The sequence below is a fragment of the Plasmodium fragile genome, assembly GCF_000956335.1.
Source record: "Plasmodium fragile strain nilgiri unplaced genomic scaffold supercont1.11, whole genome shotgun sequence".
Classification (NCBI taxonomy): Eukaryota; Apicomplexa; class Aconoidasida; order Haemosporida; family Plasmodiidae; genus Plasmodium; species Plasmodium fragile.
The window spans coordinates 160,888-183,949 of record NW_012192591.1 but is presented as its reverse complement, the minus strand read 5'-3'; the positions used below and the strand labels follow the sequence as shown (position 1 = coordinate 183,949).

Genomic DNA, 23,062 nt, shown 5'->3' with positions numbered 1-23,062 from the left:
ATTGCACTCTCCTTCTGGAGTCCGTTGTTATGTGAAAGTTATTTCTCACAATAGTAAAGTTAAAAATGTGAACTCCAAATTTGCGTCCGCGATCGGGCGAACACATATCGCCAACATATTATGCAGAGATGGGACACCCCCTTGAATGCATGCATAATTCCAGTGTACTGTATACGCACATGTGTATGCAAATGCGTACATAAGTAAATAATTATGTACGTGCGAGCACATATACATTTGCGTTTCGCGCGGGTGGACAGAATTGCAACTGTTAGGACAAAAAAAAAAAAAAATAAATAAATACAACAACAATAAAAGGCAGTACAAAAGTACATCACACATTTACACGTATGCGTGCCTGGCAGCGGCGTCCGCGGAGTAAAACGAAACGCCTCGAGAATTTTCCTTTTTTACTTTTTCAATATTAACGAGTTGCAAACAGGTGAGAGTTTTTAAAAAGTTTCTTTGCGATAAAATATTCTCATTCCCATGGGAATTAACACGAAAAGGGGGGCATGAACCAGACACAAAAACAAGTACACAAAATGGCTAATCTGCTCGCATATTAATTTTTATACACGCTTAACCGATCAGCGTTGCGATTTTGTGTACTTGTTTGTGTGTGGTTATAAAGTGGGGAGGGATGAACATGGTGTGAACAAAAAGAATTTCCTCCCGCCTCATAGCAGGAAAAAAAAAAAAAAAAAAAAAAAAACGCCTTTCACATATACACAATGTGGAGTGTATATATGTGTGTGGGGAATTGCTCACTGGGATTTTTACTGCCCAGAGATGTTTCACAACGGACAACTTCCTACCGTCTTAATGCTGCACGACACGTGTGTGCAGTTATTGCGTCCCATACGTGACACCTGGTTATACGTTCTGAAGCAACATGAGCAGTGGCTGCACGTCTTCACCGATCATATACTACTTTGGGGTTGATGTCCTGGGGGAAGAGAGTGTGTTCTCTCTCTCATCACTTCTTTCCCCTCTACCTACTGTTAAGGGTCTGAAACCATTGTCTTATAATATCACACATGAGGGTGGGAATCTCATTTATGTCATTAACAACGACAAAGTACGGAAAGGGGAAGTCGTGCAGGTAGGGAACTATATGGAGCTTATTATCTTTGTAAAATGTTTGTTTCAAATTGAAAATAGACTGTGCCTTATTATTGGATAGCTGCGTATCAATAATCATCAACACTGGGATGAAATTATTTTGTATGCATTTGAAAATTTCCGCTTTTACAGTACTCTTGTTAAATCTCCCGTCACTGATTATAAGCATTAAATGGCTCACTACATTTTTCCCTCCATTTTGCGGCGTAGAGCTGTGCGTATTTTTGAGGATGTAATTGCAAATCCTTAGCGCATTCAACATGGCATTGTCGAAAGAATTTTTCGTGTCATGATTGAATTGGAAATGATTTAAAATTTTTAAAAAGTCCTGTTTGTTAAGGCTATTCTTCATGGCACACACAACATTGTTTGCACTAATTCCGTTATCATTTTCTCCAAAGGAACATATGCCAATTCTTCCCACTTGTAATTTTTCAAATGCTCTGGCCACTAAAAATATAGCATTTAATGTAATTTTTTGTATGTTATTTATTTGCATACTTTTTGTATTATCAATTGCGATGACGATGTTATAATCTCGTTTGTTCAATTTGGTACGTCTCTTCCATATTTTATTGTTTCGGAAATCGCTGGCAAAATAGTTTACTAATTTTTTTATATTTAATTTTTTTCCAGACTTGTAATCCCCTTGGTATTTATTCCGTACAGTTGGTTCGAGGATTATTTTTAATTGCTCACACAGCTGACTCGACATCACTTCCGTTTCGTTGTTTATTTGGTCGTATATTTCTTCATACTCAGCAGTCACCTGTTCGTTAATGAGTGCCAATTCCGTTGCTCCCTCTCCAAGGTTCACCTTCTTCTGGTCAACATTTTCCTCCCCATCAACATCCTCTGTGTACTCCCTTTCCAGCGCCTTTTCATTTCGATGCAATTTATAATACTCTTCGTCCTTTTTTGCGTTTTCTTTTTCCTCCTTTTTGCGCGTTTTCGCATTTTCTTCCGAATAATGCACACTTCTTTCCGTTTCAGCGATGTCTACATCTTTGTTGTTGGCCTCTTCCTCGAAGGTTGTTTCGTAGGGGTCCCTGGCAGCCTTTCTGGCTTTGCCCCTCGACCCGTTGTCCGTCGAGGGGAAGTCGCTCTCTTGGTCCGACACTTGGCCTTCCAATTGGTCCGCTTTATCCTCCTCCGAGTCATCTCCTCCGCTGTTCACATCCATCATGTCTTTCCTCTCACGCGGAACCCTCTTCGCATTCGCCTCGTTCGAATATTTACTTTTTTCTTCATTTCCTTCGTGGGTGTCCTCCTCATGCTTCTCACTTGGCTTCATCTCCTGGACATCCCTTTCGCTCATCCGTTCCACGGGCTGCATTTCCCCCGTGGTGACAACATCCATGAGCATCTCTCCGTTCATATTTTCCTCCTCCTTGCTTCTATCATGTTCCTCTGTCGTTACGTTAAAATTTTCATTCACCCTTTGAGAATCTTTCCTGGCCTTCTCATTCTCCACCGATTCATTTTCCCTACCCATGTTGAGCAACCGCTCATTTATTTTTTCTATAAAGTTAGTTATGTCAACAAAATTTTTTGTATATATGTTGCACTTGTCAATTGAAAATGAAATATCGTTTGCACCGGACCCGTGATCATCGTTGTTGTCCTTCTGATCGCTTTTCCCTCTGCGGCTACTTCCATCCCTTTCGGTCTGCCTATTTGAAACGTCAGCTTTTGCATCGTCACGTTGGTTGAACTCCTGTTCGTTACTAATTCCCGCGTCATCCAAATTGTGTGTAGTATTGTCCATCTCGTGGGGATCCTTATCCAAGTCCATATGGCCAGCTGGGGGTGCCTTCCTCGTTTTTCCATCTTGGTACTCGTCTTGAAATTCTTCCTCTGAGTTAATGTCCCCATTGACAGCCTCTCCAAATTTGTCTCTACGTTCGTTGTGTTCATCACCTGGCCTGGTTGGCTTCCTTTCGCCTTGCGCCTCCACGTTGTGTGTGTCCTCCTCGGCTGTGCACCGTTCTGACTCCTCAAACGGCTCATTGTAACTTTGTGCCTCAGCGGGGGCATCCCTTTCTTTGCAGGCCTCTGCGGTTGGCTCTTCACCGAGTTGGTCATCTATTTGGTCATCAGATTGGTCACCAATTTGATCATTCGATTTTTCATCATCGAGGGGAAGCGTGCCGTCGCTCCTGTCCTCTGCGTCATCGGCGCCATCCATGCCATCCGCACTCTCGCTTTCTTCTGCACCTTGGTCCGCCTGCCCCTCCTGTGGCTCTACCTGACCGCTCATGAACCCTTTTCCCCTTTGGTCATTCGTACGCTTATCCGTATCGAATTGGTCCAGCTGCTCCATATCAGATTGATCCCCGTCATACGCTTCATCCGATTGTTCTGCGGCCTCCCCTTCCTGGGAAGCATTCTCATCCAACTCTTCTACATCGTGGCGAATGTCAACTTCACCTGGATCCTGCTCGCTAAACTCACGTTCATTCCTTCTGCTAGCATCGCCTTCTTCCCTTTTCGCACCGGCTGCTTGGTCTTCCTGTCCCATCTCCTCATCCGAGTCTGCATCGAAGTTATCCTCCCTGCTGGCAAAGGACCCTTCGCTGCAGCTTTTGGAAAAGTCGCTCGATTCTATTTCAAAATTGGAGTCCAGGTTAAAGTCAAATTGGTCGTTCATTTCATGACTCTCTCCATTTAGCAGATTATTTCTTTCACCCATGAGGTCATCCAGGTGATCTGCGCCCTGATTACCAGCTTGTTGCTCGTTGGTCAAATCGCAATTGTCATTTTGCTCTGCATTTGGAAGTTCATTCGTATTTCCTTCATCATTATCAACATTGACCGTTTTCTGGTCGTTGAGGGCCTCTCTGGAGGGCTCGTCCGTTCTATTGCCCTCTATAGGTTGTTCGGGTTTTTGCGCTTCCCTATCTGGGTTATCCTCCGGGTCCTCCTCCCCTTTCTCGGCCATTTCGCTGTCCGCATCGCCTTCCTTTAATGCATCATTCAACGCTCCACTGCGCTCACTTACATCCCACTGGTTGCTATTATTTTGTTCAAGGACATCATCAATAGGGTGTTGTTGCTCATTTCCACCTTGTGGGTCGGCTTCAGACTCCGCTGCCTCATTTTTTTCGCCATCCCTTCTGTTCGCTTCATTGTGCATATTATTCTCTTCCTCCTTCCTTTGCCCCTTCTTTTCCATGTCTAAATTATTTTGTTCGTTTTCTAACTTGGAGGAGTTATTCTCACCGCTCTGTTGCTCGCCTCCTGGTAGTTCCTTCTCACAGAATTTTTCAAAATTGTATGTAGCCTCAATTGCTTCTTCATCAAAGTCATTCTCATCTTGACTAAAATTATTTTCGTCTTCATGGCACATATTATCTAAATCTTCATTATCCACTTGGTTTGAAATATTTTTAATTCCTTTCCCTTCTCCTAACCCTATTCCTTGTAGGAAGTCCACCTTGTGGAAAATATCCTCTTCCTCTTTTGTCTCTTTCATTGCGTCCTTCTCATTTGCAGCCTCTCTGCAAAGTCCCTTCGTGTACAAAATTTTCAACACTTTTAGGAAGTAAAGAGACACGTTTGAGAAGCCTAGAAATATATCGAGCATGTACAGAAGGACACATTTTGTAAAGTAAAACAAATTCTTGTTCAGGTAGTGGAATACTTTGATTGACTTGCTCTCCCTTTCGCTTCCCATAAACAGGTCACAATTAGTTTGCAATGTCAAGTACATTTGTATGATGTCCTTCATGCAGTACATTTCATTCACATTTTTTTGATTTTGAAAATCTGGGTAATCCCTAATATATATAATAGACTTTTTTTGCACAACGTTGCTTATGAAACGGCACATTTGGTCGTTCAGTTTTTCTACTTGGTCTTCCTGTGGGGGGTTATCCCAATTCTGCTTCTGGTCCTTTACAAAGGGGGGTGATATCTCCTCACAATGCGCTGTGGCTACTGTCGCGTCACCTTTCATCTGGTAAAAGAGATCAACTAATTTGATCACTTGTGCGTGAATCTTATCCTTAAAATAGGGAGCCACATGCAGGGCAAAAATTTCACTCAAGTTGTCTCTCAAAAATTTTACGCATGTGTTCAGGCACTCCAAAAAATTGACGTTCATTCTGAGTTTCATGCAGGGGAGGGAGATACCGAATTGTTCTAACAGCTTTCCCCCAGTGGAAGTGTACACATTTCTAAAGTAGTTAAATATTCTGAACTCGTTTGAGCTGTAAATCATGTAAGCCATTTTGTAAACGCATTTGAGTGCTCTTCTGAAGAAATTGCTAGCTCGCTCTCTGTCCATCTTACAAGCTGTTGCACCGAAACCGACACTCAAAACCTGCAGTAGTGCACCCTTCACTAGGTTACATTTTTCCAAAAATTTTTCAAAAGTGGCAAAATCAACATGAATATAATCCAGTCCATATCTCTTCTCACACAGGAGCGTTGTCACGAGTAGATAGTAGCAGACAAAATGATGGTAGAAAATATTAACTTCTTTTCTCAAGTTAAAGTATTCACAAATGATGGCATTAAAAAGGTAGTACAGAGCATCATCATTTGCCATGTCTTCATGTATACTTAGAGATTTTATATAGATGGTCAGATGCAAAATTTCTGCGTTTTTTTCTTCATTATGTTTTAGAATGTTATTTATCTCGTCTAAAAAGTGGAGAGTGCATAGTCTGTTTCTCTTTACGTCTTTCTGTAATTGTTCTCCCATGAGAAAAACCTCTTCATTCACTTGCTTCATCTCTTTACTTTTCACCTCCTCATCGTTTAATGTGTCATCCTGCTCGATCATATACTTTAGGCAATTCTGTAGCTCGGCCAAAATTTCCTCAGGACAACGATATTCCAGGCCAAACAAACTACCCTTAGTACTATCACAAAAGTGTATGTCATTTTGAAAAACGCTCGAGAATAAATTAAAATTATCTAAGTTTTTCATGGCCGGAATGTTTAACTTCTTGCTGAGGAAGTGCTTCAATATGTAAATCCATCTCTTCTTCTGACCTACGCCAGCATCTCTGCACTGCACATTTAATATGTTTCTCACCTCTGCAACGTAATTTCGGGAGATGTCTTCAAAGTTGTTGTGAAGATCCATGTTGGTTAAAAATTGGTCCAAGGGTTTTTTTGTTTTTACTTTTTTTCTCAGCCTAGTTAGGGATTCTTTCAATTCGTTCAGTTGGTCATGGAACCGGTTTTGCTTTTCCTCTGCAGGGGTAGTGGTGTTGTCCTCCCCCTCATCATTATCACCGTCATTTTGACAAACTGCTTTCTTTTCATCCTCTTCCGATGAATCGATAGTGGCTCCATTCTGCTGTTGCTGCTCCTCTTCTTCTTCGGCTACAGACGATCCACTTGAACTGTGCACATCGGGGCTCACTTCATCTGCGCGTGGGTCTGCAAACGTGTCATCTATACCGTTTTTCGCAAAACTATAATTCTCACCATGTGCACGACTCCCACCCTTCCCCTCTGACCCAAAGGAAGGACCATTTTGCACAATGAGCTTATCCACGGTGACGCTGATCTGCTGAAAATATAATTTAGTGAAGTAGGCAATTTTCCTTTTTAATTTCATGATGGACCACTTGTATGCCTCCAGATCCACCAAGTCAAAGTTCATTTTTTCTAAAGCCATCCTGAGCTGAACGTCAAAATATTTCTTAGAATCTTCAATTCGTTTTTTTATAAGTGGCAAATATATTCTCATGTAGCTGTACACATTTGAGAACACATTGCTCATCATCCTTTCGCTCTGCCTTTCCGAATTCTTAAACAAATGTGCGATGAAGTCTATCAGGTTTAGCCGAGCAGGGAATTCCCCCACCATCGAGTCCCTTAAGAAGATGACCAGCGTTTCGAATGTCTTCACAATTTTCACCTTGGCCAGATTTTCCAAATGGGCGTCGTTATCACAATTATTGGGATTATTCTGAACAACATTTCCACTTTCACTGTAGTAATTTCCCTGCGTGATATTCACCCCGTTGGCACCTCTGTTCAACTCCTCCCCTTGCGTATCGTCATAGCAAAGATAAAACATATAGGAGAATAAACTGAGAGTCCTTTTTTTCACAATTTTCCTATTTAAGTTTTTCCGAATAATTTTTACACTATTCAGTTTGTAGAGCCTGAAGTAAACTGTATAGATTAGCAGATCTTCAGGAGCGTTGTTGTGCATGACTTCCTTGACCTTCCTCATGGTGACCTCATCAAAGCTTACATAATTGTCATTCTTAAGAGAGAGGATGAGCGTAACCAAGTGTTCCAATTTATGAATTATCTTTTCTATCTCATTATCAATGTTGTTGATGGAGAAACTTAGTATATTATTAATGACATTGAGTATACTGCACACATTTATATTTCCGCTTTCGTTATAAATGGGTACAAACTTGTCCTTTAAATTGATGAGCAAAAAGCACAAGTCGTTCAAGGCGCTGAAAATATATTCCATGAAGTTATCATCTAGCAGGTTAACATAGTTGTTTATATATATGTGATTTTTGTTCCTACAGTTTTGCAAGCATTCTGCTATTTTTTTCTTAAAAATTGCAAACTTGTTATCATTATATTTTGTCAAGTCGCTAAATTGGTTCAACATGTTAAGTGTAAAAAGGAGGAGCCTCTTCTCTTCATTCTTCTTCCTCAGAAGAAACGTGCATCCGTTCTGTCCTTCTACCCCTTTTGCGTAAGAAGAGATGACGCTAGTTTTTTTCTCCACACATTTTGGATCCTTCCGCATGCCGTCCTCCCCGCAATGCAGCCTTATGAGCATATCCAGCGTGTGTCGTATGCTTTTTTTCGTTATTTCAATTTCACTTCTGGGAGGTTTCTTCCCGTTAGTGTACTTTCCCCGCTTGAATAACTTTGCCATTTTGTAAACAATTTTGTTGAAAAACGCTTCGTTTGGCTTTTCTGTGTCTACTTCTTTGGTGTCACGTTCGCTGCTATCCTGTTGGCCACGTTCCAGATCCGCATTTTCCATATCCTCCGCTCTGCTGTCCTCTTCCATGTCGTCCTCGCTGGCAACTCGCTTGGTACCCCCTCCAACCGATGTGACTTCCATCGCCTGGGTTGAAAAGTATTCCTTTGAATAAAACACGCTGTCCAACTCCTGCTCGATGTTCCTTTCTATAAAATCTCTGTCGACCAAACTTTGGTGCATCTCCTTGGCGGTCCTACTCTTGAATTGATCAATTTTGAGGAACTCATTCATATTGTCCATCTCGTCTTTCTCATTATAAATGACAATCTTTCTGCACATTCGTTTTAGCAGAGGGAGCAAAAATGCCACATCAAACTGTGTAGAAATATTCCTCGGTTTTCTTAACATTTTTGTGACAAAGTGGAGGTACTCCATGTCATCAATTTGGCTTTCATAGCAATTTTTTTTTAGCTTTAAAATTTTGTTAAAATTGAGTGGAAATTTAATGCACCTGTATAAATCATTCCTCTTGTTTCCTTTTCGGTCAAGTTGGAGGATGCCTCGCGGGATGGTTGTCCTTCTCTCCATTTTTCCACATTCCCCCCTTTCCTTACTTCGCAGTATAGAGAAATTAACCCCGTGCACTGCGTGTATAAGCACACTGACCGAATGAGTAATGGCCTGCGCAAACTTTGACACCAAACTGTACTTCTCCTTTACGTGATGCGCAAAATTGAGGCACGTGTTTATAACGGAAGGGTTAATCAAATCGTCCGAATTGATCAGGGCCAACAGAACATTATTTTCTATACTGTCTAATGGTAGCAAATTTTTTATAAATTCCTTGTGCTCATTTTTTAATTCTAAGTATAATGTTTGCATGTTTTTTGCGCTGTTTTTACTTATGTACCCCTTGATGAAGTACGCACATGGATTGTTATTCTTTTCACATCTGAACAACAGATTTTCCAATTTTTTCTTCTTCTTCCCTTTCTTTATATTTTGTAACACCTTTGGTAGTAGGGGTACATTCATGTTCATATTTTTTATGTGTCCCTTCAACTGTTTCTTCCTCCTCATTTTGATGAAATCGCTATAGGACACCTGCGCAAATGGGTTCACTTTCTCTATGTACATATTGTGTTGGGAACCCATGTAAATTTCTTCCTTCAACGATGCAACTGACTTGTTCACATAACTCTTCACTTCCATCTGTTTGAAAATGTTTTTAATTTCTTTCCTCACTTGAGAGCAAATGACGTTTAAAAAGTAGTGTGAAATGTAGAGACAGCCCAGGGAAAAAAGGAACTCCTCTTCTTCGTACTTCTCTGTCAAATCTACTGCGATGAGATGATCCGGAAAGAGCAGATACAGCATTTCGCGCACCTCCTTGTTCGTCTTCCCTAGCGCGTGTTCCATCCAGCTGTACAACTCTTCAGGGTTTTCACTCGGTTCATCTTTTATCCCTTCAACATATTCACACGTTGCGGTTCCTTCGTTTATGCATTTTTTTGAGTCGTCTATGGTACATTTTGCAGGCAAATAATCACCCGTTGAGGGATGCATATGATGTTGGGTATCAGGGAAAAGAGAATCATGTGATCGGAACATCACCTCGCTAGCGTTTATTGGGGATCCCTTTTCACCTCCTCCATTGTGGCTCTGCAAATTACTTAAAATAAATTTAAACAGAATAAACAGCACTGCAAAGACGTACTTTTGGCTTTTCTCAAGATAAAAAACTTTATCTGTCAAGCTGCGCATACATCTGTGTATCTCCAACAAATGCAGTAACATTTCGGGGGATGCCTTCTTCCCTTTCCCATCTATTATAAAACGGAAAAGTTCCAGAATGTACAGAAGCAATCTGTCGCTCTTCGTTTCCTCCCCTTTTAACGCTTCACTGTTTAATATGTTAAAAAGTATGGTCATTGCGTGGAAGGCGAAATAGTACCGCGTGCTGCTTTCCCCTCTGCTATTCAGTAATCTTTTGCTAGTCCAAAAGGTTTCTTCTCCGGGAAGACAAACAGTTGACATCGCCGCGCTGGGTGGTACCATTGCTTTAGGGGCAGCCCTTTCCACATAGTCCTGATAACTCCTTTTCAAGTTGCGAAATATAACATTGCTCATGTTTAAATAAAACAAGGTAATCTTCTTTCTTCTCAAATCCTGATATACGCTCACAACTGAATCGAATATGACCGTTTTGTTTACCAAGGACGAACACACGTATGGATATAGCCTGAATGTGCTCGTCTCGTCGAAGCATTTGTTTACGTAAATGTCTTTAAACAACGTGTACCCTTCGTAAGTTACGTTGTTTCGCTTCATTTCATGGAGAGTAGCAGCAGTGTGATATCTCTTTATACGCGTTCCCTTTTCAATATTAGTGATAGGCTCAATAGTGTTGTTACCACTCCAGTAGGGGGACACCCCCTGATATGCTCCCCACCCTTCGCTAAAAAAGCCAGGTGAATAATTGGTCTCCTCGTCATTGTGGTAAAATTGGACGTGATTAACATCTTCCTTTGCGTAGTCGTAACTTTTGTCCTTCACCAGATACACATTCATTAGGAAGCAGTACAGAATGTTGAGCAATTCCTCCATGATGGAGAAGATGACCTGCAGCTCGAAGGGGTCGGACTCCTCCTTGGGGGCAGCATTTGCGAGGGCAGTTCTGGGGGCATCTTCCGCGTCGCTTTGCCTTCGCTGCTGCTGGGCCCATTCCAGCCTCCCATACTTCTCCTTCAGCAAACTCAGCACCTCGATTTTTTCTTCCTGCACAAATATGGTTTTTTCCATTCCGCGCAGGTAATTGTACATTTGTTGTATGTCCTCTTTTACGCGCTCTACAACAGTGTCGCTTATGTTTCTCCTGTGCGAACCTTCCCCTGGGTAGCTCGCCTCCACAGTTTTCTTCTGTGCACCACCCGCTTGGTCATACAGCTGCTGCCACTTCAACCACATGTACGTGTTTAAAAAATAAACGAATGTGTTATGTAAATACTTCAAGTCTATGTTAAAAATCATAAACTGGTAGTGAGAGAACAGTTGGTTTCCTTTTCCATCCGAGTTGTCTCCATTTGGTGGGAAGTCTTTTCGTCCATCCTGTTCGCTGCCTTCTTCATTCTGGTAGCCCTCCATCGGCTGGAGTTTCTCCTTCGACGTAAATTCACCCATATGTATCACTTCCTTTTTTGTACCCAAACTGTTCATAATTAATTTCTCCATGTGTGTTACCTTGGGGTGATCATGTGGTAAAACTTTTAAAGCATAAGAAAAAGACTTTGTTTGTATAAGAAGATTTTCTACATCATCATCCACGTTTTGTCCCTGTTCTCCATCATAAAGAAAGCTGTACAATGGACTTATTCTTTTACCCTCTTCTACACCGCTAACGGAGCGACTCAGCATGGCGTAATAATATCTGCCCAGATTCACCGATTGTATGAAATGACTTATATATATATTATTAACAATTTCGAATACGTTTTTTACCCACTGATTGGAGAAGTACTCAATTGAAGGGGTCAGTACAATCATCTGTTCTTTTCTGGAAGGTTCTCTCCACCATTTCATTTTTTCCTTCATTCTGTTCAAGTTGTTCAACGGGGAGTTCTCACTTTGGTCCCAGTGGCTACCTGCTTGGATGTCCTCAACAGTGGTATGCAATTCACGCCAATCAGCTACCCTTTTTGCCTTTTGTAAAAATTTCATTAATCTGCAATTATGTTTAAAACACTTGTCCCACTTAAATGCGTACTTAACTGCGTCAACCAGGAAGATAATTTTCAAGTACATAGCATCACTCTTGAAGTTACATAAGTAGTCGAAAGTGAATAGGTATAGGAAGAGGTAGTAACTGAAAGCGTCTTCATCCTCTCTGGAGCTGCTTCCATTCTGAGTCATTTTGAAGAGTATCTCCTCAACATGCATTAGGAATTTGTTCGTTAGGAGCCAGACGCGGCGGTCCGTCGTCCTTGTTGACTTCGCGGCTGGCCCACATTCACTATTGTTTTGACATTTTGCAACGCATTGGGAGATTGCAAAGTGGTGGTAACTTTCGAAGTACTTGTAGCTCAAATGCCACTTGAGAAACGCCTCAAACAGGTACTGCCGCTTCGCCAGTTTTTGATCTTCTTTAGCGAGAAGGTGTTTCCTCGCGGTGGGGAGTGGTCTAAGTGTGTCCCTTGCAGCGGTTAGTAAGTTCCCACTACACCCTCCACCAATCGAGACAAACACACAATCGCGCATGACAGCAAAGTAGTCCATCTTCCCCCTTATAACTCTGCTCGCAATAAAATCGAGGTACTTCACCATATGTACCTGGTCATGAACATTACCACTAAGGATCATCCTGTTCTTAATGTTTAGAAGATGCTCATATCTGTAGAAGAGGTCATTGTAGGAAAAATTTTCCAAAAAGCAGTACACAGAGTAGCAAAACAGTCTATTCAATTTGAGGTTGCTCATCGAGTTCACCAAGGCCATCTCTTTGGTTATGTAAAGTGGAGGACATGCTCCTGCGTCGCTGGCGAAGGGGCCTCTCTTCCGTTCCTTCCTATAACTTCTGTAATAGGTATTAACATAATTAATGAAGCAATAAAAATAAAAGTAAATAAAATGCCTCGACTTGATCCTGTGAGCGAATTTGTTCGAACAATTCATTCTTCCTATACACACATGCTGCAAGTTTCCGCTTTTTACAAAGTAACGGATCCCATTTTTGATGTCAAGTATCGTTCTTAGTACACATTTGTGAAGACATTCAAAAAAAGGGAAAAAATATAATTGCGTTTTTTCATTCAACTTGGAATACATTTGACAGTAAAAATTTACAAATGAATTTGAAAATATTTCTTTCCATTGCTTAAAAAGGGGAACAACTTTTTTTTCACCATCTATTTGATTCTTTCTGACCCTTAAAAAGTGGCTGCACATATACATGATGTAATTATCTACATGGTAAAAATTATTCTCGAACTTATGATTTAGCAATGCGCTTAGATGGATTTTAAAATTTTTGTACCACTTGATGTTCTTTCGCTTCCAATTTTCCTGTTCCATCATGCGAGCGATTTGTCTCCTCTTTTCTGTCACCTCTTCTTCTCCGAGCATGTACTCCATCAAGTACAGCGTCATCGATATGGCTACGCAGAAATATATAATGTCTGTGGTAGGTCTCACTCCCTTCACGTTTAGGAAACGTTCGTAGCAGTAATTTACATAATCCATCATTTTGGTGCAATTCGTTTTTATATTCCTCTTGTCGAAGAAGAGGGTTACCATTTCTGCCTTCACATCTTCGCCACGGTCACCTGCAGACGCAACTGCGGGATTAATGGCGACGTCCCGACTTCCATCCCCCACCTCCTTCTGAAGTTTCTTCGAAAAGGCCTGCATCATGTAGTGCAGCACGTTGCCCTTGCTGACGAGGTTCAAATATTCTTGTTCTTCCGCCTTCACCTCTGTATCGTTCACCTCTATCTCGCGGCTTCTCGCCCCGCTAAAGCACATATTCGCCACGTGCATTACGATGCTTCTATCAGGTGTACTACTCTGCTCAGCGTCCATATTGTTCCCCTCAAAAATGGCAGCTTCACTGCTAGCGGCACTTTCCGCTCGTGCCCCCTCCTCACTACTCTGTTCCTCAACCGTATCAGTTGTGCGGTAGAAGGGCGATGGATCATCTGTGGCAAAAATGCTGCCCCCCGATTGGTCATACAAATTTACGGCGTTCCCAACATACTCACAAGAGGGCCCTCCAAAGTGAATCTCAAAACAGCGGTTTCGCAACGCTTTACTAATTTTGTAATGTTCCTCTGAATTTAAGGTTAAAAAGATCTGGAAATTTTTGTGGGGCTTGATTTTTTTCTTCTTTCCGAATTCGTGTAAAAGCATGTTTCCGTTTTCCTCAAAGAGACTGTTGAGTCTGTCCAAGAGAGAGGGGGTCGAAAGGTGCACATGCTTAACAAGGACCCAATGTCCATTCCTGATGGCCTTAATAAAATTCCCCTCATTGTAAATATATACATTTTCGTTAATATTATTCTTCCTAATGGTTTCAAAAAGGTGCGTTATGTCTAAGAGGGTTTTCTCGATGCGGACTTTTCTTCTCCTGCACTTATTTTTCATTATCGTCGTGGTCTTCAAACTGGTTTTCACAAAATGCACGTAGTTCCTCTCAGCGGACATGGCATCCTCATCAGATACATCACCCTTTGTCAACGCACTAATGAATTCATGTGCCAAATAATTTAATCTCACCATGATGTTAATTTTGATTCGTTTGCTTCTACGTTGTAATTTCCCTTTGGAAAAATAAGAGTTGTAAAATTTTTTAAAATTTTTTCTTCTCAATATGTTTCTCAACAGAAGTTTATTCAAATTGTGCATTTTTCTTTCCACTTTTTTTATTACATTATCCCGACTGTTGTGTTCATAGCAACCGAATAGGTCGAAGGTGTCCATGTCATTCGTTAGCGCAAATTCGAATAGCTTCTTCTCAAATGTGTGTGCCAACTGGTTAACGAAGGTGGATTTTCCGGAATTATTTTTTCCAATTAACAGAATGGGAATACTTAACCTTATCGCCGCTTCGCATGCATAGTAAATTTTCTCGTCTTTGGACAGCAAAAAAGTGGATGGCCGTACTTGACTTGGTACCTTTCTCATTCTCCCTAGGACTGATTTACGTGTCCATTCATATGCGGCGCTAAGATTAGCCTCGTGGTAATACAAATTTGTGTAAAATGCGTTCAAGTGGTTCACCTCGGTGTTCCTCACACCGGCGAGCAGGCTCTCCCTGGACGTTGCTTCGGAGACCCGTTTTAAAAATTCTTCCCTTCTAGTGCCGCCGCATTCTCCCCAAATACCACAACCACTGTATACGTTCGCTATAACGAAGCGCACGATTTCTTTATCCTCGGCACATGTGAGACGGCTACACACGAGCATATCGCAGATAGGGACAAAGCTGGTTCCTCCCCAGCAAGGTGTGTCACAATCGCCGGCAGTCCCACCGGTGGCCTGCAAAAATTTGCAAATGCGCAAAATGTCCCGCAGATTCCACACCCAGCACTCACTGTCCCTAAGGAGGGGATTTATTTTCTTCATCAGGAACGCCACGCTTATAATCTTTTGTATGTCCTCCTTGGGGATGCAGCTGCCATAGAGCCTCTGTACAATGCACAGGTAGTCTTCCTCGTTCAGTTCCTCAAAATATATTTTGGAAAATCTGTTCAGGAAGGATTTGGGCAGTCCCTTCCTGCCTCCCCCTTCGCTGTACGGATTTTGACAACAGAACAGTCGAAAGTTCGGATGACACCTAACCATTTCGTTCGTTTCGGGGATAAATATTTCTTTCCTGTGATCCAAAATGGAGTTGATCCCCTCCAGGGTTTGCTGGTTGGCTAAATTTATTTCATCAATAAGGATCCAATAGCCCTTCTTCATGCACTCGATGAGTTTTCCGTCTTTCCAAACGTACTGAAATGAAGACTTGGCGGGTTCCCCCGTTTTGCAGCCATCATATATTTGCTCTTCCCCTTCTTCTTCTCCTCCTTTATGGAAAACCTGATTGTTTCCCTTATCTTGGTTCCCACTTTTGGGGCCTGTTCTCTTTTCATCCTTTATGGGGAAGTAGGATCCTACCAAGTCGTAAATGTCGGTGCACTCGGATAAATTAATTCTGATCAATTTATTATTTGTCAATTTGGCTAAGATATTAATTATGCACGTTTTTCCAACCCCAGGAGAGCCCTCCAGGAGGATAGAATTGTCCAGCTGCATTGCTCTGATAATTTTGAATAAATTCTTTTTAATGTTTGGCGTGTCAAATACGAACTGACAATTTTGTACAAACTGATCAAATGGGGTTGTAAGTTTTTTCCTAAATTTGATTCGAAAATCGTTCACCTGGAGGTACTTTCTTTTAAACTTAAAGTTATATGTTTGGTTGAAAAGGGCTTCTACTATCCGCGTAAGTCCCTCACTTTTCTGTACCCCCTTCTTGGCCACGTTAAAATTAATGGACGAAGCCAAGTGTAGCAAGCTCCTCCGCAGTAGTTCTTTCAAAACCGTTTTCGTTTTGGCGTCCTCTTTTCCGTCTATGAGAATGAGAAAACCGCTGTGGAAGAAACTTTTCATAATGTACCATTTGAGGGTTCTCATCTTTGGCTTGACCCCCCTGCGAAGGTATATCATTTCCTTCCGTCTACTTACATAAATATTCATAAAGGAGATCCACTTAATGGTATCTCTAACCGAAAGGATGACATCATTTGTAAGGGATTTATTTTGTGCGATTTGTTGAAAAAGGCGGCGCAGACAATCGGCCGTCGCACATTTTAAATTCTTCACTTTTGAAAACTTCATCTGCTTGAGGATTAAAAAGTAGTAATCCTCCGAATCGTAGGCAAAGGGTGCCACAAAAATTTCTGTAAACCTATTTTTCAACGTTTGTGAGATTTCCTTTTTTCCAAAATCACCACTTGGATTCATCGTTCCTATGAAGCAAAATTCATCGTGTGCCTTTACATTTTGGATATCCTTCCCTCCTTTTTCTGTTAATAATAAAGTCCTTTCATATTCCAACACGGAGTTTAGTCTTTCTATGACTGCAGATTCTACTAGAGAAATTTCATCCATCAAAAATATATCTCCCTTTTTTAAAGAAGAAACGAGTATGCCATCAAACCAGGTAAAAAGGGACTTTAAATTGTTTATGGACTTCTCCAATTTCAGCAATTTGTTTTTTATAGATTCGCTTAGGGTGTACCTCTTCTGTAGATATAATGTAAATATAAGTAAGTCTTCCTTCTTTACTTCCCTAATTTGATCATGTATTATACCACTTAAATAGTTGGCTGCAGATGTGTCGCCATAATGGCTCAATATTTCATTGTACAATTCGATGCAGTTTTTTTTTACCTTTTCGAAATTTTCTTTTTTATTTCTCACCAATTTTAAGCTACCTATAATATCATACACATCTGTGCTTTCGTTGCAGTTTAAAATATTTAGTTTTTGATTTTTCACAAAACTTAGTAATTCACAACAGGTCGTCTTTCCACACCCCGTTTCTCCGATCAGCAACGCGGATTCTTTATGTTTGAAGCATTTTAGCAGAAGGCACAAAATTCTGCTCGTGCTTTTTCCCAAGTGCATATTCTTCAGATATTCGACTCTGGCCACGTCGTCGTGTGAAAAATTCTGGGGTTTCTCCCCTACATCGTCTTGTTCCCCTGTGCTCATCATGATGCTGCCGTCTACATCCACAGATCCATCCAAATGTGAAATCTTCTTCCAAAAAGCCTCTTTCAAAAGGAGCACATCTCGATCGTCCTCATAATTCACAAGCAATTCTTCCCCCTTGGGTAGAAAATTTTCACTTAGAATACCCTTGACAGTACGCTGATCCTTCTCATTTCTTAGCTTCTCCGCAATGATGTAGTATCCCTGTAAACAAGCATCCTCATTGCTCCTTGGACATCTGTTTCCCCATTTTATTAAATCACGCAGGGTCATTAAATTATCATTAAAATAGTTGTAATTTGATTTGACGATCCTCAGTTGAGAAAAAACACGTATCATTTTTTTTGCAATACTTGGAGATATGGCACATCGTCTGTGTAAAATAATTTCCAATTCATTCTCTTCAAAATCGTTGATGTAAAATTCTATGAATCTACTCCTAAAAGCTTTTGACAATTCTTTCCTCCCCAGATAGTTATTATTATTGGCTGGGTTTTGAGTGGCAAAAAGCATGAAGTCTTTATGTGCCTTAACGTACCGTTTCAATTCAGGGATGTACAATTCTTTATTGTCATCTAAAATTCTGTTTAAGGATTCTAAAACTTCTGACGGTGCTAAATTCAGTTCATCTAGAACAACCCAGTACCCATTTCGTACTGCCTTTACAAAAATCCCCTCTTCGAAAATTAAATTTCCAGTACTGGGATTATTAACAAATTGCCCAAAGTACTCATTTATATCTGTGTTCATGTGATTATTTATTCTTACAAATTTGTGTCCTGTTATGTCTGCAAAGAATTTTACCAATGAGGTTTTTCCAACAGAGGTGTTTCCCTCCAATAAAATAGGCGTTTTGGAGCCACTCAAACAGAGCGCCAGCTTTCTGATATTTTCCTTTACATTTTTCGTAATTATAAAATGGGAGAGAATATTTACGAGATTTATTTGTTCTCTTCCGCAAAGGATCCAGCTATTTTCTACACATGCGTACTTGTCCACATGATCACTCGTTTTGGTTTCCCCTCCCCGGGGATGCTGCTCCTGCCCTTGTTTTTCCACTTGATCCCTTTTTGCAACACTGGAATTTTTTACAAAGCAGGAGAGGTCATTTATTTCTGTGGAGGTTCCTTTTTTCGTGTCGAAATGTTTATACTGATAGTAGCTCTCTAACATGGCATAATTGATCACACCGTTTTTTTCAATTTGCATGCTTTTTTCATTTTGTACACCTCCACTTTGTTGCGCACCCTTTTTTCCTGGCCCACATTTGAAGTGTTTATTAAAAATGTGATCCATTACTTTCTCATCATTTACACTAACGGAGCTTAAAAAGTTACACACAAATCCATTTCTAACAGCTGCGTTTAGCGGCAACGGGTTGAATTTTCTTTTGTGTACGTAGACTGCATACTGTACTGCTCTTACTAAATTTCGGGTGGAAAAGAAAATGGGCTTATTTTGTGCGCCGTTCATATTTTTCAAACTTTCCTTCTTTACTTCAAGGTAGCAGTTGGTGATATTTTTTATCAACTCCCCATCAGAAGTGACTTTCCTAAGTAAGTGCTTAACCACCATTTCGACATCCTCGTATTGTAATATTTCGTCCACAAAGATTTCTGTAAATTTGTTTCGTAAAATGGGCGGTAGTTCCTTCTTCCCGGATGATATAGAACTGTTATATAGGTCGATGTGGTGCTCGTCTTCGTCCACCTCATCCGTATTAACGTGGTCACCCTGGTGGAGAGAGTTATTATCCCTTCTTCCATTGTTCACCACCTCCCCTTCCTTCTTCTTCGCTTCTCCCCCCACTATACTCCCTTTTCCCTTCTTCAAATTTGGGATGATTGGAGGGTTCATACATGCAAATAGACGAAAGTTGGGATGAATTTTTATCTGCTCATTTCCTTTCTCCACCACATCGAAGTATTTATTGGATAAATCTAGTAACCCCTGCAATCGTTGCAAAATTTCCGTCTGTGCGAGATTTATTTCGTCCAGCAGTAACCAATAACCGTTTCGGATGCAGTCGATGAGGATGCCATCGTGGAATTTGAAAATTAACTCATTCGCATTTGTATTGCTCTCTTCTTCCTGTTGTTGCTCCTCTGGGGGCGCTTCGCAAGAGTTGCTCCGGATAAGGTCTCCATTTGGTTGTCCTCCTGTTTGAAAAAACTTATCAAATTGGAGTTTCAACGCGGGAAAGTTGTTACCATCCCGGTTACGTGCCTCACTTCCTCGTCCACTTATACCCCCACCGGATGTCCAAAAATGGATTACACCTTCACAGTCGTGCTGAAATATTCTGTACTTCTTCACAACACTCATATCAAAAATGCTGGTGTCATTTTCAAATTTCTCGACCAGACATTTGGCAAAATTGCGGCAGGTATTTAAAAAGGTGATAAATTTCTTCTCACTTAAAACGATTTTCAGTTTGAGGTAAAGCATATCTAACTCCTTCGGACACAACTGCTTACCAAGTTGGGAATTCAAAATTTTTAACTCTTCGAATAATTCATTTGTCTTTACACTTATATTGAATGGGTAATAATGTCCAATCAGATCTGATGCTTCAGACTGTTCGCTGAAGACAAAAACGAGTAATTTTTTTCTAAAAATTTTCGCAACGTAATCCACGAGGGCTGTTTTTCCAACTCCAGTGTCTCCTATGAGAAGTATACTTTCCTTATTGTGTACCCCTTCGATAATTTCGTACAAAATGGATTTATGCACGGACGTCAGCAGGAAGGAGGGATTCGTAATTTTCTCACAGTGTAAACAAATTTTCCCCTTTTCCTTTCTTAACGTTTCGTTAAATTGTTCCATGTACTCATTAAGGGTGTTCAATTGTAACCACTTGGTAACTATTTTTTCTTGTAGGTCGAATATTTTGAGAAGTTTTTTCTGGAAGTAGGACCGTAGGTTGCAATTGGGCACATGCGACGTCAGGATAGATTTGCACGTTTGAAACAGTATGGATCCCGTTTTCTCATTTTCGTGCATAAAGATTTTTCTTTTCTTAACCCGTTTGATAATTTTTATCAAGTCGTGCAGGTTGATGCTTCTGAACAAGGGGTACTTCTCCAGTAGGGTCTTCACGCTGTGGTAGGCCTGAAGTATTACTGCCCTGTAATTTTCATTAACTCCATGCTTCAATTTCTTGCGCAAAATTTCTTCTACTTCCTCCTCCCTGTAGCTTCCAATATGTACACTGTGCCACTTGTTGAACAGGCTGCTCAGGTGGCTTGGGCGCTGGTTCAGTCGGACAAGTTCGCTCAGTTGGCCCTTCAAGGTCGGCTCGTCGCCGCTAATACGACTTATACCATCTGCGCCGCCAACACCGCTAACCCCACGAACAGCATCCCCCACCGTGATGGTCCCGAACAGGCGAAAGTCCTTGTGCGGATAAATGTGCTCTCCCTTTTCAGACAAATAAATGTGCCCCTTGCTAGTGAACTCGCACAACTTCTCCACCACACTACTGGAAATGTTATTCACATTTTCGAACACGATCCAATTACCACTCATCATAGCTTTGGCCAATACGCCAAACTTAAATTCGAAGCGCTTCTCATTGCTTTCCCAAATACCCAAGATGGATTTAGAATCTACCACGTCGTCTAAGTATAAACTTATAACATTTCCTTTTTTCTCCTTTTCATTTTCAAATATTTTTTCATGTATGTAATTAATTAGGGACGTTTTTCCCGAACCCTGACTTCCTATGAGGATAGTTGGTCTGTTGTCATAAATGTTTGTTACTATCATTTCGATTACGCTCTTCAGCCTTCTGGTCAGGACAAATTTATTTGGTCCTTCTCTCTTCGCCCGTTTGAATTCTCTCCCTTTGATGCAAAAGGATGGGTACACCACTGATTCAATGTCCACGCAAAATTTGACACAAGCATTATCTTCTCTGTTCACTCGAAACTTGTCCAAGTGTAAGTAGTGCAGGTTGTGTATGTTGTATCCGTGCTTTAGCAAGACGCATCGTATATCGCGCGATGCGTCGTCAATCACTTCGCCGTTATGTGCAGTCACTATGGAGCATTCAAATAAGGGGGAACCCTCACTAGGCGTGACATCTTTTTTTCTAACGAGCTGATTGGTCAAAATGTCTTCTACAAAAACAGTCCGCCCAATTTCATGATAATGCAAATAAATCTGATAAATTAAATCCTCAAGAAAAGGGTTCCTCCGTTTACACTTTAAAATTGCTGGCAACAGATTCAGGTACGCTCTGTCCAACGTCTTCTCCAAACTCAGGTGGCAAAAAAGGAGAAGCATTTGGATGCAGTAGTAAGTGTAAGTACTAAATGACGGGTGTTTGACGGGGATACTGAAAATGCCCTCCTCGTGATTGACACCTATTCCCTCCACCAGCGGGCAATTCTGCTCCTTCAAGTACCTTGACACGATTGCATAGAAGTACCCATAACAGTGAGCAGATTTAGGAAACACCTCCTTAAAAAAATAATCGATTGCACTTTTAAAAAATGAATCCTTGCTAAACAATATGCTATTCATACATATCATACAAAAATATAATTCGACATTTATATTATACTTTTTAATAAGATTGTAAATGTGCAAAACGGGAGGCTTGTCACCTCCGCCAATTGTCGTTTCCCTCCCTCTTCTCATTACATTCATAGTAACCACGCAGTCTGTCTTTGCTCTTTCTTTCTGGTCCCCCCCGTTGCAATAATTGTAACTTGCCAAATGTAGCGCCTCCTGAAATATCTGATTCACTATCGACGCGGTCAACAGGTTAAAATATTTTAACGAAATTTTTAACAAGGACGGTTCGAACAGGGTTAGGATGATTGTCTGGGTTAATATCAAATCTGTTGTGTATTTATGTCCTCTTGTACGCACGCCCCTGGATGGTTTTCCCAGCATTTCTTGCTTTAAGATAGTAGTAAGCGTGGTTCTGCCCAAATCTGTGCACAGCGTCTCGGCCGTAGGTGTGTGCACGACCTGCCTTGCTTCCATCCCACATACATCATCGCTGCTTCCTCCATTTGTGACATGTACATTTTGGGCTAACGGGGCATGTGCATTACGTCTCTTAAGTCGCGCAGCATACGCTTTATGCCGAAGCAATTTGTGCAGGAGGAAACAATTCTTATAAATATGTTTAACACAGTTACGTTCGAAGTATGGACAATCCTTTTTACTTCTTCTCCTTTGTGACGAGTCTTCCTCTTGATTGGATCTGTCTATCCAAGTCGTTTTGTCTTTACAAATGGGGCTTTTCCATGCCCTGATGTGGCTTATTATTTCTTCACACCACAGAAGTTTTGTCCTGTCCGCCCGAGTTTTCATTTTTTTTTTTTTTTTTAATTCACAAACGTGGTTAAACGGCGTGCACAAAAAATATGCACATGCACATGACTGTATGATCGTTCCAGGAAAATTTTTGCATGACGGTAAAAAAAAAAAACGAACAAGCTGAATACACCACTTGGGCTATGTAAAACAATGGCAGCAGGCGATGGTGTATCCCTGACTCACTTTAAGTAACTTAAATCTATGTGTGCAGTTGTGATTTTTCGTGATCTCAACCCGGTTGTACAGCGTCTGCACTGAACAAATTATTTAATTAACGCGCTCAAATGAGAGCTAGTAACTAAGCGATAAGTGCACAAAATGGAAAACAAGCTGCAAAGAAAAACATGACAAACAAACTTGCAAACAAATTGGTAAACAGACAGACAAGCAAACTTACAAACAAAGGACAAACGAATTACAAAA

The 23,062-nt window shown here is 40.9% G+C and overlaps 1 protein-coding gene across 1 annotated transcript; it reads right to left on the bottom strand.

The window, feature by feature from the left end:
- Positions 1-994: 994 nt before the first annotated feature.
- On the bottom strand, positions 995-22,633 carry AK88_01298 (uncharacterized protein; the record flags this gene model as incomplete). Its single annotated transcript, XM_012478934.1, has 3 exons — positions 995-8,663; positions 8,760-18,663; positions 18,790-22,633. 3 exons carry the CDS (start codon positions 22,631-22,633, stop codon positions 995-997), a joined length of 21,417 nt encoding a protein of 7,138 aa, XP_012334357.1.
- Positions 22,634-23,062: the final 429 nt, after the last annotated feature.